The following is a 14748-nucleotide window of genomic DNA, read 5'->3' as shown; positions in this document are numbered from 1 at the left end:
TGTGACTTGAGGAGTTTTCAACCCGCCGTGACATTGTGTGCGATCTTATCGGCGACTCATGTCGGGATCTCCTAGGCGAGTTCATCAACTGATTATGTTGCTCTTCCCGGTTACGGTGCGGTGTTCTTCTATCGGCCTGAGCAGCCCCCCTTTCAGCCTGTGTCGCCTCAGCCTCCTTTCTCTTCCTACTCATTGCACTCATCACCCTTGCTGCTGTCTCCAATTCATCTGGTGTGAATGCCGCCATAGGATCCCCTGCCTCCCCTCCGCCTGCAGGGGAGGTTATCGGCATGTAAAACTGATTATCCTCTAGGGTGTGGGTTTCATCCACTATCTCCACCTGAGGCTGTTCTACTGACTGATTCACTACCTTTCTTGTCATTGGTGTTTCATTGTTTCCGGCCATGATTGTTTTTATTATGTATATTTTTTTTGTGAGGTTCTTAGGCGACAGAAGTGATCAAAGTCCCCTCCTTCTAGCGCCAAATTGTTTCCGTCTGGATCTGATTTCCCAAGAACTCGGACCTGAGATCCTGATACCCCTATCGGCAAGCCGAGAACCTACACAATGAGAAGAAGTTAGCTAACCCCGGGGTGGTCCGAGGATAACCACTCCGATGACAAAGTTAGAAAGTATTCTAGAGAAGAAGATAAATATGAGAGAGAAAGTAGAGAGAGAGAGAGAGAGGGTCATCAATGCCCTCATAAATGAGGTCTTACCTACTATTTATAATGATCCACTTTGACAGGTGGCTCTCATCCATGCAAAGCCTCCTGCGCCAAGTGTCGAGCGTCTGTTGCCACGTGCCGAATTCCGACAAGCCGATATGCCTGCTTTCTGGTGCATATCGGCGCCTTTTCACAATTATTCAGAGTTTGATCACGTGCTTTTACAAGATATCGGTCCTACCTAGATATCATCCCATACAATCATTCAAACTCGAGAAATTCTCAACTCTCCAGGTAAAGCTTCTGTCATGTTTTTCTTCCACAACTGATAGAGTAGATATTTTGACTTGGTTGTTTATAACAAAAACCTCGGCACCAAATACACAGCAATCATCAACTAAAAATCCATAATCCGCGTCATTGAACGTGGATATGGGAAGAAATTTAGTGACTCCCCATGTATATTTCAAAGCATGATATCGCCTTCCTTTTACATCTACATCAAATCATCAATATTAACATTGTAACTTGTTAACCACACTACTTAACAAGTTAAATAAAAAAAGTGTGATGATAGTAAGGGGTACACACCTTGGTTTTAAAATTGGCTTATTTTACAAAGATTGTGATGAATTTGCTAAATGAATTATAAATCTTTAATTTATAGAAGAAAAAGAGTCCAAACCTAAGACAGACAGATAAGCATCCCTTAGGTGATCATAAAGGAAGAAACGAAGCACCACATCGACAAAGCTACTAGGGTTGAGTTTATCAACTAATGTCACATAAACAGAGAGGTGATCGTCTCCTTGTTCTTGGTTGTTCCCTTTGGGACATACAGACAACACCCTGAGACAAAATATCGACACCACCATAATCAAAAACCACGTAATGCTAGTCCTTAACATACCAAGAGATATTCTAGCAGGCGTAAAAGTACAATAGTTGCATTGAGATTTAGATGTAGCACTCACCATGTATAGCCTCCCACTTTAAATTCTGTTGATTTAAAATTATCTTTGTTAGATATAAAATTACTCAGCATCTTGAAGCACGGAGAATGAATCAATTTTGAAAATGCAATGTGCTGGTGGTTTTTGTGTCATCATTCTCACAACTTCTGTAAAAGAATGTACCAAACATCATTTTGATTTTTTTTTTTTTTTTTATTTTATTTGAGGAAATCTTTTGATTAATTTCACTATGCATTGAACAAGTACATGTATTATGACTATACAAGCTAAGGATGGGATACAAGGTATTTTGCTTTGCTATTTGAATTGAAGAGATATTAATGAATGGATCATTTTCCAACTTAAAATTTTTTATTTTCTTTTAAACTTGTTTTCTGTACCGACTCTTCAATTCTTCTCCCTAGTCAAATTTATTTCCTTCAATTCCTACAGAAAAGAATTGTTCGAAATTAAAATGAATTTTCTCCGTTTTTTTTAAGTATCCCATTGAGAGTTTATTCCTTGTTAATACGTACTGTGGGAAAAGTTGCATTTACTGGAAATAGGTAAATGACGGTAAATGAATTTGAATGTAATAATAGAAAAGTGACTTAGAAAGTTAATACCATGGATATATGCCTCTGTCCATACTATTGAGTATTGACACAGGACGGAGTTTGTTGCAAATTTCAAAATTAAAGTGGATCTCTTCATAGCATTATAGGATATGATCAAATGTCGCTAACCTGATCATCATTTCTTAGAAAATTCTCATTGATAACCTGATCATCATTATATTATCCAATTAACCACTTACAAAGTATGACCATGTAATTATCATTTCAATATTATCCTTAATGCCTCATTCTTCTCCCTTACAAGTTACTTTTACAACATGCATCGAATTAAATCTTTGGTTATTTGGGACTGACAAACATCAAGTTAAGTTTGTTGATACTTCTTCACTTTGGAACTGCCCTTAAATATCCCTGGCACCAAGAATGTCGCGGGCCTATGCACAACACGATTGGTAATCACCAAAGAAAGTTTAGGTTGCTAATCACATACCAGGCCAACATAGTAATCTAGCAGTCATTCACCAAACAAATAAAAAAGTAAGGAAAAATGTTGAAACTGCTTGATATTAAGAGCAATGAAGATTTCAAAAATACAAACATGCGCTAAGTAGAATGGAATGCAGTACATGATATTCTATGCTTGGAAAATACTAAAATGCTAGTACTATAACGACATGTCAAGTTCCATGAATACATGTTTGGAACATACTAAAAACATAACAAGACACATCAGTTTCTTAAATCACAAAATTGCACTATTAAATCTTGTACCATACATAGTAGAATAATTAAGAGCTAGGAAATTGCAAAATTGTTTCTTATTGGACATCCAAAATGCTTCTTATTACTCCTGCTTCACTGACTCCACATCTTTCAGCAAAATCATCTTCTGAATACGATGTTCAATGATTATAGTATCGTCTACTAAGTAGCCTTTCGAAGAATCATGTATATCATTGAGAGAAATAATGTCGTCAAAACCCCAATTGAGAGCACTTGCAGTGAACCAGGAGTTGCCTGAAATATATATCAGTAAACTAAGAATCATGTAAACTACTATGTATCTAGAACATGCATAGGAAAGCCATAATGTAAGTTGGTGAACATGCATTAACCGACATACATTCAACTATAAATATGCTATGATGTGTAGTTGTGATGTAAGAAACTAAGCAATATAATTACCATTTGTCATTGATAAAGTCAACCTTTGTGTTCTCCCATTCCTACACCATTTAGCTTAAATACTTTTACAAATACAAATTACTCACTACAAACACTAGCTATAATTTTAACATTAAATTTATTTGTAAGTTAATCTTACCAGATTCTTTGTGGTCTTTTCCTTGGCGTTGATTCTTCAAGCAAAAAAAATCTGCAACATACAGTTTGTTACCTTGGGTTAGCCTAGAGGTATCGTCTAGTTGCAGATACAATGAGAGGCTTTTCCCCTTCTCCTTATTGCTTCCTCTTGCATACAAAACCAATTTCCTAAAAGAAATACAAAAATGATGCATAAGAGAAAATACAGAGTTAAAGACTCGTAATAGTATGGCTGGATGATCAGATGTTCACTTTTAAAGTAATAAGAAATATTAACCCAGTACTCTTAGGATAATATAGTATACTCCAACACATTAGGATTTACCAAATCACTAACAATAAATACAGGATTCTCAATCGCAATATGGTCTAAATTGAGTAAGGGGAAAACAATAAATCAATGATGTATTGATGCAGATCAAAAGCATTGTATAAGTTTATGCAACATACCATGACCATCCATCAAAGCAATATACGGGATCGGAGAACACACTACATCATTCAAAGTCGAGAAATTCTCAATTCTCCAGGAATAGCTTCTGTCACAATTTTCTTGCACAATGGACATAGTAGATATCTTGAAATGGCTGTTTATGACAAGAACCTCAGCACCAAATACACAGCAATCATCCACCAAAAATCCATAATCCGCATCATTGAATGTGGAAACCGAAAGGAATTTAGGGACTCCCCATGTATCTTTCAATACATGGAATCGCCTCTCCCTTACATCTACACCAAAATTAACATCAACAAATTAAAGAACATGATCAATGTTATAAATGTATTAGAAATTTAGAATACATAATATGACTCTTTCAGTTAAAAGAAACAAGAGTACAAACCTAAGACAGAGAGATAGGCATCCCTGAGGTGATCATAAAGGAAAAACCGAAGCACAACATCAACAAAGCTACCAGGGTTGAGTTTATCAACCAATGTCACATAAACGGAGAGGTGATCGTCTACTTGTTCTTGCTTGTTCCCTTTGGGAAATACTGAGAGAACCCTGAGGCAAACATCGACACAATCATAATCAATAGCCACATATAACTTGAACCCCTAACAAGCATTCAATAGCCATTACAAAGTACAGTACAGTAATAACCGGTTAAAATTGAGGTATACCACTCACCATGTATAACCCCCCGCGCTAAATTCTGTTGATTTAAGATGATCTTTGCTAGACGCACATAATGCATCTTGAACTTCGGAGAATGAATCTGTTGGGTTTGAGAGTGTGGAGAACGGTTTCAAGAAGGCTAAGGGGGTGCATAGCTTAGGAGATTAAGCTATGGGCTATTGCTTGGTGTAAAGCAATGGTGGATGTCAAAGGGCTGCCTTCAAATGGGCATATCTCAAGATCTAGAAGTGATATTGAGATAATTCAAGTTGGAGGTGATAGCTCGTCTCAAGAGCTTTCCAACGCCTGGTCATAAGCTCGATTTGGTTAAGAATCGAGGGAGTTATGACTGCTTTAAGAAGAGTTGTCTGCACAGTGAGGGAATTCGACCGAACTCATGAAAGGTTCGGTCGAACCTAGTAACTTCTGAGTAATTGAGGCAGAATGTGTAGCCTTTTGATTTCTAGAGCAGGTTCGGTCGAACCAAGGGAGATGTTCGACCGAACCACCTTATGTTCGACCGAACTCTAGGACGGTTCGGTCGAACCATCGAGCCCCTGTTCAGCGACGCGATTTCTTTTATTTCGCTCGGGATGTAATCTTAGCCGTTGATCTTCTAGCACTATATATACTCTTGTATTGTCATTGTAGAGAAAAAGTGTGATGAAGGGAAAGATGTAGAGATAGAGAGAGCCTCATGTTTACCCAAACACTTAAGGTTTGAGTGTTTGAGAGAGTGAGCTTGGGTGGGAGCTTTAATGGTGATTGAAGCTTGTAATCTACATTGTTTTTCATCAAATTGTTACTCCATAGTGAATTGGTGGGTTTTTCTCCCGGTTCTCGGGTTTCCCACGGTAAATTCTCCTTGTCTCGTTTATTACTTGTTTTTCCGTCTTCGTTGTTGTTAATTGTCGTTAATCGCAAACTTAGCTAGCACGTTGGTAATCCCTTTCAATTCAACTTTGAGAATGCAATGCGCTGGCGGTTTTTCTGTCCTTAGTCTCACTACTTCTGTATAAGAGTGTATTTAGCAGCACTAATATCAGTATTGTAATTTGCATCATTAAACAGTCACTAGTGCACAGAACAAGTACTTATATGACTATATACAGAAAGTTGAAATAAAATTAAGGTGAATGTTATAATTAAATACAAACATTAGAAAGTGTAAGAGCAGTATGATGCATATCCCCATCTTCGTCCATAAGAAGTCTGCTGCGTTTCAGAGGGAGGAATTTATCCTCCATTATCGACACTATGAAGTTGGAAGTATGATATTATAATAACGGTTCAGCTTCAAGCTAAGAATGTATGCAATGTATTATAATGTACATTAATTAAAGGTAGTATATATATATATATATATAGTAGTGGTATGAGTTGAATTGCGTCTTTTAATCTTGTTTTGTTATTTGAAATGAAGGGATATTAATCTGTTGGATCATTTCCCAACTTGAAACTTTCTAGTTTCTCTCAAGCTTGTTTACTCTACCCGACTTTACATCTCCCAAGTCCTTGAACATTTCTTCTCCCAAGTAAAATTATCTTAAATTTAACCGGAATAATATTCTTTAAAAGTACTTTTACTTACCACATACTCGCTTCGTCCCCTTATTGATAGTCCCTTAATGGCCAACTTTTTGTCCCAAATTGATGATAGTCTCATTTGCTTTTTTCAAGTACCATTAATATCCCTCAATTATTTACCAAAATTCTACTCCCTCCGTCCCCCTTTTGATAGTCCATTATAAGCAAATTTTAGTCCCAAAATATTCACCCCATTTGCCTTTTTCCACAACCATTAATATTAATTTTTTACTAAAATTATTAGAGTTGGTTTGGTTTATTTGGTATATTTATATTAATATTGTATTTATGTTAAGTTTATCTTTTTGGGAGTTTTAGGCTAATTATGTTTCCTAATGTATTGGGTATATATATGTGATTAATATCAATACAAAGTTAAGCCGTTTTCTCCAATATTTCTTGAGTTTAACATGGTATCAGAGCCTCTCTAATTTCTAGAGATTTTTCGATCCTTGGTTCGTTTTTTTTTCCGCATATTGTTTGTTTGTGAGATTAGGCTTCAATTTTTTTACATTCCTCATAATAACTTTCTTTTGGTTGAATTCGGTTCTCCATAATTTTCTGGTTTAGTTTTTTTCAAATTTAGGCTTCCAGACTCTAAATTCGTTTGCTGGTTTCTGTTTTGGTGCGCAAGTTCCTGCTTGTGTGCTTCGTTTTGGTGGTGCTCGTGCTTGAGTGCTGTGTTTGGTGTGGTGTTGCTGCGCGCTAGTGGTCCGTGGTGGTGTTGTGCGTTGTTTCTTGTGTGCTGTGCGAGTGCGTGGTGCGTAAGGAGTGTGTGGTTTAATTATTTCGGTGTGCTGCGTTGTTGCGTGGTGTGCTGTGAAGTGTGTTGCTGCTGTCTTGTCTTGTGTTGCGTGGTGTTCTTTTTCATTGTGATATTTGGGGTCCGAATAAGATTGTTTCTAGTTGTGATGCTCGTTATTTCCTAACCATTGTTGATGATTTTTCTCGTGCAACTTGGGTGTTTTTGATGGTTGGTAAATATCAGGCTTCTCAGTTGGTTTGTGAGTTCTGTGCTATGGCTAAGACTCAATTTGGCAAGAAAGTGAAGGTGATTCGAAGTGATAATGGCCAAGAGTTTCTGAGTTTGGGGTCGTTCTTTGCACAAAAGGGCATTCTACATCAGACATCGTGTGTTGACACGGCTCAACAGAATGGTAGAGTTGAGCGTAAACATCGTCACATTTTAAATGTGGCTTGTGCGCTTCGATTTCAGGCAAAGTTGCCGAAGTATTTTTGGGGTGAGTGCGTTATGACTGCAGTCCATCTTATTAATCGCACTCCAACGACGGTTTTGAAAGGTAAAACCCCTCATGAGCTTTTATTTGGTCAGTTACCTTCGTATGATAGTTTGCGGGTTTTTGGTTGTCTGGCTTATATTGCTAATCGTCCTCGGATTAAGGACAAGTTTGATTCTCGGAGTCGTAAATGCATATTTTTTGGGTATCCTCACGGAAAGAAGGGGTGGCGTCTCTTTGATTTGGACACTAACGAGTTTTTTGTTAGTCGTGATGTTCAATTTTTCGAGGATAAATTCCCATATTTGGAATCGCTTCCCGATGATCGACGGTTGTTGTGGGAAAAATATTTTTCGACTCCGCCATTGTGGGATGAATTTGATGAAGTTGAGGTTGATGTAAGTATAAATGGGGCGTATATGGGGGATGAGACACCCGAAACAGCTTACCCCACAACCCGACTGCGGCAGCAGCAAACCGGCCACAACCGGGCTGTGGAGCGGTCTGCCAGCGCCCAGCCAGCGCCCGAGCCAGCAGGGGCTGACATTCCAGCTCGAGCTTCTGTTCAGCCCGCTGGAATGCCAGCGCCCGCTGGCTAGCAGCAGCGTGGCAGCGTACAGCTGCAGCCGGGCAGCAGCACGGAGCGCACTGCCAGCCACCCCCTGCCCAACGCCAGCTGCGGCAGCCTGCTCTGCCACCTGCACAGTCCTCGCAGGTGGCTGCCTTGCCGGAACAGCGTCCTACCTCGCCGGAAAAAATTCCGGCGACCTCCGGCGAGGTGGATAATCGTAATTTAAGACCGGGTGTTGTTCTAAAGCGAGCATTGGTCGATGAGGATATTTTTATTTCGCCGGAATACTTAAGGGGGAGTTCGTTGGATAATTTGGGTCGGGGTCATCGCGAAAAACGACCTCCGACGTGGCATCGGAATTATGTCACTCATACTATCATCTCTGAAAATATAGACCCCGCTACTTCAATTGTCGACCCTCCTCAATCACATTCCTCAGGTAAACCTTTCCCTATAGCTTGTCATGTTGAATACAATCGTTTTTCTATGAGACACAAGTGTTTTTTGGCGACGATAACCAAGGGAAAGGAACCGTCTTCTTTCAAAGAAGCGGTTAAAGACGTCGGTTGGCGCAAGGCAATGCAAGATGAGATTGATGCTCTAGAACGCAATGGCACATGGATCGTTGAGGACCTTCCTCCCGGCAAAAGAGCGATTGGCAGTGGTTGGGTGTACAAGATCAAGTACACCGACAAATCAAAGGTGGAACGTCTCAAGGCTCGGTTAGTTATTTATGGCAATCGACAGGTTGAAGGTGTTGATTATAATGAGACGTTCGCTCCTGTTGCTAAGATGGCTACGGTACGTATTTTATTAGTTGTTGCAGTATCTTTGAATTGGGAGTTACATCAGATGGATGTTCATAATGCTTTTCTTCATGGTGATTTGGATGAAGAAGTATACATGCAGCTTCCTCCAGGGTACGGTACTCCGACACCTGGAAAAGTTTGCAGGTTGCAGAAGTCTTTATATGGCTTGAAACAAGCCCCGAGACAGTGGTTTTCTAAGTTGTCGAGTGCTCTGCGAGGTTTTGGGTTTAAGAATTCATATGCTGATTACTCTCTTTTCAGTTATGTACAAGGAAGTGTCTCTTTGCATGTTCTTGTATATGTCGATGATTTGATTATTGCCGGCTCCTCACATGATGCCATTGTTCGATTTAAAGCTTATTTATGCAAATGCTTCTATATGAAGGATTTGGGTTTGCTAAAGTATTTCTTAGGCATCGAGGTTGCTCGGAGTCCGGAGGGCATTTTTCTTTCTCAAAGGAAGTATGCTCTAGATATTTTGACTGAGGCAGGAATGTTGGGTTGTAAACCCATTGATACTCCGATGGAGCAGAATCATCGTCTTGCTCATGCTTCCGGGGAACCGTTCGTTCATCCGGAACAATATCGTCGTTTGGTTGGTCGTTTGGTTTATTTGTCGGTCACTCGACCGGAGTTGAGTTACTCAGTGCATGTTTTGGCTCAGTTTTTGAGTGTTCCCCAGGTTTCTCATTGGGATGCGGCCATTCGTGTCTTGCGCTACCTTAAGGGTAGTCCGGGACAAGGTATTTTGTTGAGACCTACGACGGATTTACACTTGACGGCGTTTTGTGATAGTGATTGGGCGGCGTGTCCGTTGAGTCGGCGTTCCTTGTCAGGTTATTTTGTTTTCTTAGGTCGTTCTCCTGTTTCTTGGAAGACTAAGAAACAGCCTACTGTCGCCACATCCTCGTTAGAAGCCGAGTACAGGTCTATGGCTCTTACTTCTCGTGAGTTGAAATGGTTGAAAATGTTATTGTTTGTTCTTGGTGTAAAGCATTCAAAGCCTATGCAATTGTTTTGTGATAATCAGTCGGCTTTGCATATAGCTAAGAATCCAGTATTTCATGAACGTACGAAACATATTAAGGTAGATTGTCACTTTGTTCGTGATGAGTTGGTAAGCGGTAATATCTCTACCTCCTATGTTTCGACAGGTCATCAGTTGGCAGATATTTTGACCAAGGCTCTTGGACGACAACAGTTTGGTTTTCTATTACGCAAGTTGGGCATTCGTGATTTGCATGCTCCAACTTGAGGGGGAGTATTAGAGTTGGTTTGGTTTATTTGGTATATTTATGTTAATATTGTATTTATGTTAAGTTTATCTTTTTGGGAGTTTTAGGCTAATTAGGTTTCCTAATGTATTGGGTATATATATGTGATTAATATCAATACAAAGTTAAGCCGTTTTCTCCAATATTTCTTGAGTTTAACAAAAATTTCCTCTAATTTGCAACAATACTTGTGCAAAGTTATATTTCCCATGTAAATTTTGTTTCCCTATGTACTTTTATTACTTTCTCTCTCTACGTTTTTGCATACCCAATGTCAATTTATTTTTTTAATGTACTTTAACTATTCTTATTTGTGTTTATTAATTCCCGTGAAAAATGCCCATAAGGGACTATCAAAAGAGAACGGGGGATAACTACGTAACATTATACAATGTACTTTTCATACAGAGTACTTCATAACGTTATAGGAAATGATTGATAAACATCTTTTTGTGTCGTCCTGCCCTTTGTCCCTTGGTGTTAGAGGATGCTAGAGTATCCTCGCCACCAAGAGCATCCCAGGCCTAGGCCTATGTACAACGAACACGATTGGTGTTAATGTGTACTCCGTATTAACTTGCAGCTAAAATTCAATTCAAGGCATTGTTTGGCATACACCAAAGAAATTAGTTTTATAAATCAGAGCTTTTTCAGTGCGGCAAGCCACATGGTGCGGCAGGGGTTACTTGTATTCTGGGTTACTTGTTTCTGGAGTTACTTGTTGCCTTGTAGGGGTTACTTATAGGATGTTATTTGTATTATGGGGTTACTTGTATTATGGGTTACTTGTATGGATTACTTGTAGGGGTTGAGTAACACCTACAAGTAACCCAAGACCAAAACCTCGTACCAAACCAGTAACACCCTACAAGTAACCCCTGACCAAAACCAGTAACACCCATACAAGTAATCCCATAATACAAGTAACACCTACAAATAACCCATGACCAAAACCAATAATACTCATACAAGTAACCCCAGAATACAGGTAACTCCTGACAAAACCAGTAACACCCATAAAAGTAACCCCGGAATACAAGTAACACCTACAAGTAACCCCTGGAAAAACCTGTAACACCATACAACTATACAAGTAACCCCTGCCGCACCATGTGGCCAACCGCATACAAAAATTTGTGTTTATAAATTACACAAATGACTAATTGATGGATTCTTTCCAATGCATAACTTTTTAATTTCATACGGAACTATAAATGATATACTAATTTAATATACATCTTGATTGAACATCATCATGAAAAATAATGGAATGCATGGAGAGTTGTAGATTAATGGTCTAATGGAGTATTGCTTTGGTATCCCTTCTCAATTGAGCTGATATATCTATATCTATATGACCCAAAATTGAGTATACTACTAGGAATTCGAAACAATTTAACATTTTAAAGACATACACTAAATTCCATAAATGTAGTACATGATATGCTGGAACATTCAAATGCCAAAGCTAGAGAAGCATAATCAGTTGCTTTGCATACTAACCTTTTTAACATCTAAACCTATTAAGCTAGAAAAGTTAAATTTCCACCTTATGATTCCATAACCATAGTTTGTATGACTGCCCAAAATCTCTTTGCCAATCTATGCATGCTATGGCCTTGTTTGAAAAGACATACACATGGCACAATAAGGCGATTGTGGTGCTCGAGTCTAGATGCAAATTAAAGAATGGACATGAGGCACACTGTTTAAAATTAAAACAGGTTGCTTTGGTTAATGAAAGCAACCACTCAATTCTAGAAATTTCTAGTATTAACAAGGAAGTATACGGTATATTAGCTTGAAATAAATGAAGTGATCATAGGTCATCAAGTTCACGCCTTGATGCGTCTCATCAACAAACACATTGCCCAATTCAAGCCATTCTCAGTCCTTGGATAGCTACAACTTGGGCTTAAACGTGGAATCGCGCACTTTTTCAATGGTAGAACGAAACACTGGTGTGGCATGACAAATGATTAAAGATTATATAGGTAACAACGCACCACACACGCTTGAGAAAAATCCAACCACAAAAGGCAGGCAAGGAAACAATAATCAAATTCTATTACATATGACCATGAGTGAATTTATATCAGTCCATACTCAATATTATACTAATACCTCATTTTTCTCCATTTACAGCTTTACAAGATAAATTAACGCAAAAAGCTTAGGTTATTTAATTTGAGACTGAGACTTACAATAACATACATCAAGGTTTGTTGATACTTGACATAGTTGCAAACTACTGATTATGTCACATTATATTCATGATCTCATAGGAGACTCTACATAACATGATTAATTTGAGTACAACACATGCCTTCAAAACAATGGAACTGCCCTTATCATGTAGTATTTGAATTGAGCATCTCACACTCACAATATGAATTTCAACAATCACACACCAACATATAGTATTTGAACTAAAATAGACCCGAAAATGTTAAAACTACTTGGCTAGTACGCGAAGACTAACTTACTAAAAAGGAATGTTGTACATGTGATATGCTTTCATCAGTTGCTTTGCACATTTAAATCACAGAATTGCTTTTTTTTGGACATCACTTCTGCTAGACAGAAGCCATATTATTATCTTTCAGCAAAATCATCTTCTGAATACGAACTTCAATAATTATACTATCGTCCACTAGGTAGCCTTTTGAAGTATCATGTACGTCCCTGAGAGAATGAAAGTATGGGAAGCCCCAATTGTTTGAGCTTGCATAAAACCAGGTACGCGCTGCAAAAAAAAAAAAAAAAAAAAAAAAAAAAAAATTAAATTCCAGAGGACACTAGCTAATTTTTTAAAACAAGAAATAAGATGTCACGTGTTAAAACTTACAAGTTATCTCACTGTGATAGTCGTCTTTTCCATGGCGTTGATTCTTCAAGTAAAGAATAAATTCAATATACAGTTTGTTACCATGAGTTAGCCCAGAACTATTGTCTAGGAGCAGAAATAATGGGACGTTTTACCAAATTGAGCTTTAAACGGAAACTATTTACGAAAATGGTTGCGTGGCAAAACTATTTACCAAACTAAGCTTCCAGCATAAAACGCTGTCCGAGACAGCGTTTTATGCTCTGGTATTTTTTAAAAAAATATTCAGTTGGTAAAACGCTGTCTCGGACAGCGTTTTTACCTTTTGTATTTTTTTAAAAAAAATTATTAACAATTGTATGTTGAACATAAAACGCTGTCTCAGACAGCGCTTTATGTACTACATACAACGCTGTCTGAGACAACGCTTTATGTTGAACATAAAGCGCTGTCTCAGACAGCGCTTTTCTGCTGGAGACAGAAAACAACATCCTGCATGCAGGCTCCATTTCTACCCTGCAGACAGCACCCCCAGCCTTCAAACAGCCACCACCACAACCACCACCAACCCCTACCGTCCCACCACCGTCGACCACCACCTCCCGCCACTTTCGACCACCCTTACGCATTTTAAAACAGTCCAACTACTCCCCGCAACAGTACAACCACCCTCACCACCAACCCCTACCGTCCCACCACTGTCGACCACCACCTACCACCACCTTCTGGGAGTTCCGTCCACCTTAAGCACTTCAGAAAACTCCAAACACCCCAACAACAGTCCAACCACCATGAACCACCAAATTAACCACCACGGCCCTTGAATGATCTATTTTGACTAACATAAGTCCGATTTAGACAAATAAGGAACTAAACTTCAAAGCACACACGGAGTCATTCAAAAAACATTTATCATATTAATTTCATAAGTGTTATGTACATCATTCCACAAAATAACAGGCAATACAACAGATAATACTAGCCCGACTCATTTATTCGGGGTAAAGGTTCTGCCTCCTGTGTGTCAGCCCTCCGTCTGACACGTCGCCGCCTGTAATGAGTAATGGTGGTGAATGGGTCTCGGGGCGGTGGGGGAGTCAGCTGGCTGGACGAGGGGTCAATAAGGTCATATCTCGCACCTGCTCGACCTGGGCTCTAGTAGGTCCGCATTCAAGGGAGACTGACAATGCATCAACCATCGCCACCATATCCGCCGCCTGCAGTAATCATCGATCAGTCAGATCTATGGTATACAAATTTGAAAATTGATGAAAATGAGTAGAATAAAAATAACTCACATATCCGCTAATGATGTCATATGCTGGATGGTAATGTGTGGATGGTGGTGCGTAGCTGGGGTTGATGAAACGTCATGTGATACGCCTGTACCACACCATGTACGGATCGTCAGGATCCATGACGCCCTGCATCAGATCACCTCCAACGACGAACAATTTCATGAACAATTTCATCAATAATTATCAACAACTTCAACAATTTCATGAACAATTTCATCAACAATGTACCACATCACCATCAATAATTATCAACAATGTACCACACATAAAGCGCTGTCTCAGACAGCGTTGTATGTAGTACATAAAGCGCTGTCTGAGACAGCGTTTTATGTTCAACATACAATTTTTAATAATTTTTTTAAAAAAAATACAAAAGGTAAAAACGCTGTCCGAGACAGCGTTTTACCAACTGAATATTTTTTTAAAAAATACCAGAGCATAAAACGCTGTCTCGGACAGCGTTTTATGCTGGAAGCTTAGTTTGGTAAATAGTTTTGC

The 14748-nt window shown here is 38.9% G+C and overlaps 1 protein-coding gene and 1 long non-coding RNA gene across 2 annotated transcripts; both read right to left on the bottom strand.

The window, feature by feature from the left end:
- Positions 1-917: 917 nt before the first annotated feature.
- LOC110722988 lies at positions 918-5893 on the bottom strand. The gene is made up of 8 exons (XM_021902260.1): positions 5804-5893; positions 4369-4585; positions 3974-4255; positions 3829-3892; positions 3597-3691; positions 3049-3217; positions 1355-1518; positions 918-1165 (listed from the first exon to the last, which is right to left on the bottom strand). Exons 1-8 carry the CDS (start codon positions 5891-5893, stop codon positions 918-920), a joined length of 1329 nt encoding a protein of 442 aa, XP_021757952.1.
- A 7953-nt stretch (positions 5894-13846) lies between these two features.
- Positions 13847-14440, bottom strand: LOC110722940. Its single transcript, XR_002511657.1, has 2 exons — positions 14251-14440; positions 13847-14169 (listed from the first exon to the last, which is right to left on the bottom strand). It is a non-coding gene; the product is annotated as an uncharacterized LOC110722940 (long non-coding RNA).
- Positions 14441-14748: the final 308 nt, after the last annotated feature.

This window comes from Chenopodium quinoa, unplaced genomic scaffold, assembly GCF_001683475.1.
Source record: "Chenopodium quinoa cultivar QQ74 unplaced genomic scaffold, ASM168347v1, whole genome shotgun sequence".
Lineage (NCBI taxonomy): Eukaryota > Viridiplantae > Streptophyta > Magnoliopsida > Caryophyllales > Amaranthaceae > Chenopodium > Chenopodium quinoa.
This window is presented reverse-complemented; position numbering and strand designations above follow the sequence as displayed.

Excerpts from the sequence above, each read along its gene's own strand:
- LOC110722988 (XM_021902260.1), bottom strand. The coding sequence starts at position 5,893 with ATGGAGGATAAATTCCTCCCTCTGAAACGCAGCAGACTTCTTATGGAC. Across the intron at positions 4,256-4,368 it reads TGCCTATCTCTCTGTCTTAG|ATGTAAGGGAGAGGCGATTC; the intron begins GTTTGTACTCTT and ends ATTTTGGTGTAG. Across the intron at positions 3,893-3,973 it reads TGCTTTGATGGATGGTCATG|ACCATATTGCGATTGAGAAT; the intron begins GTATGTTGCATA and ends TACTCAATTTAG.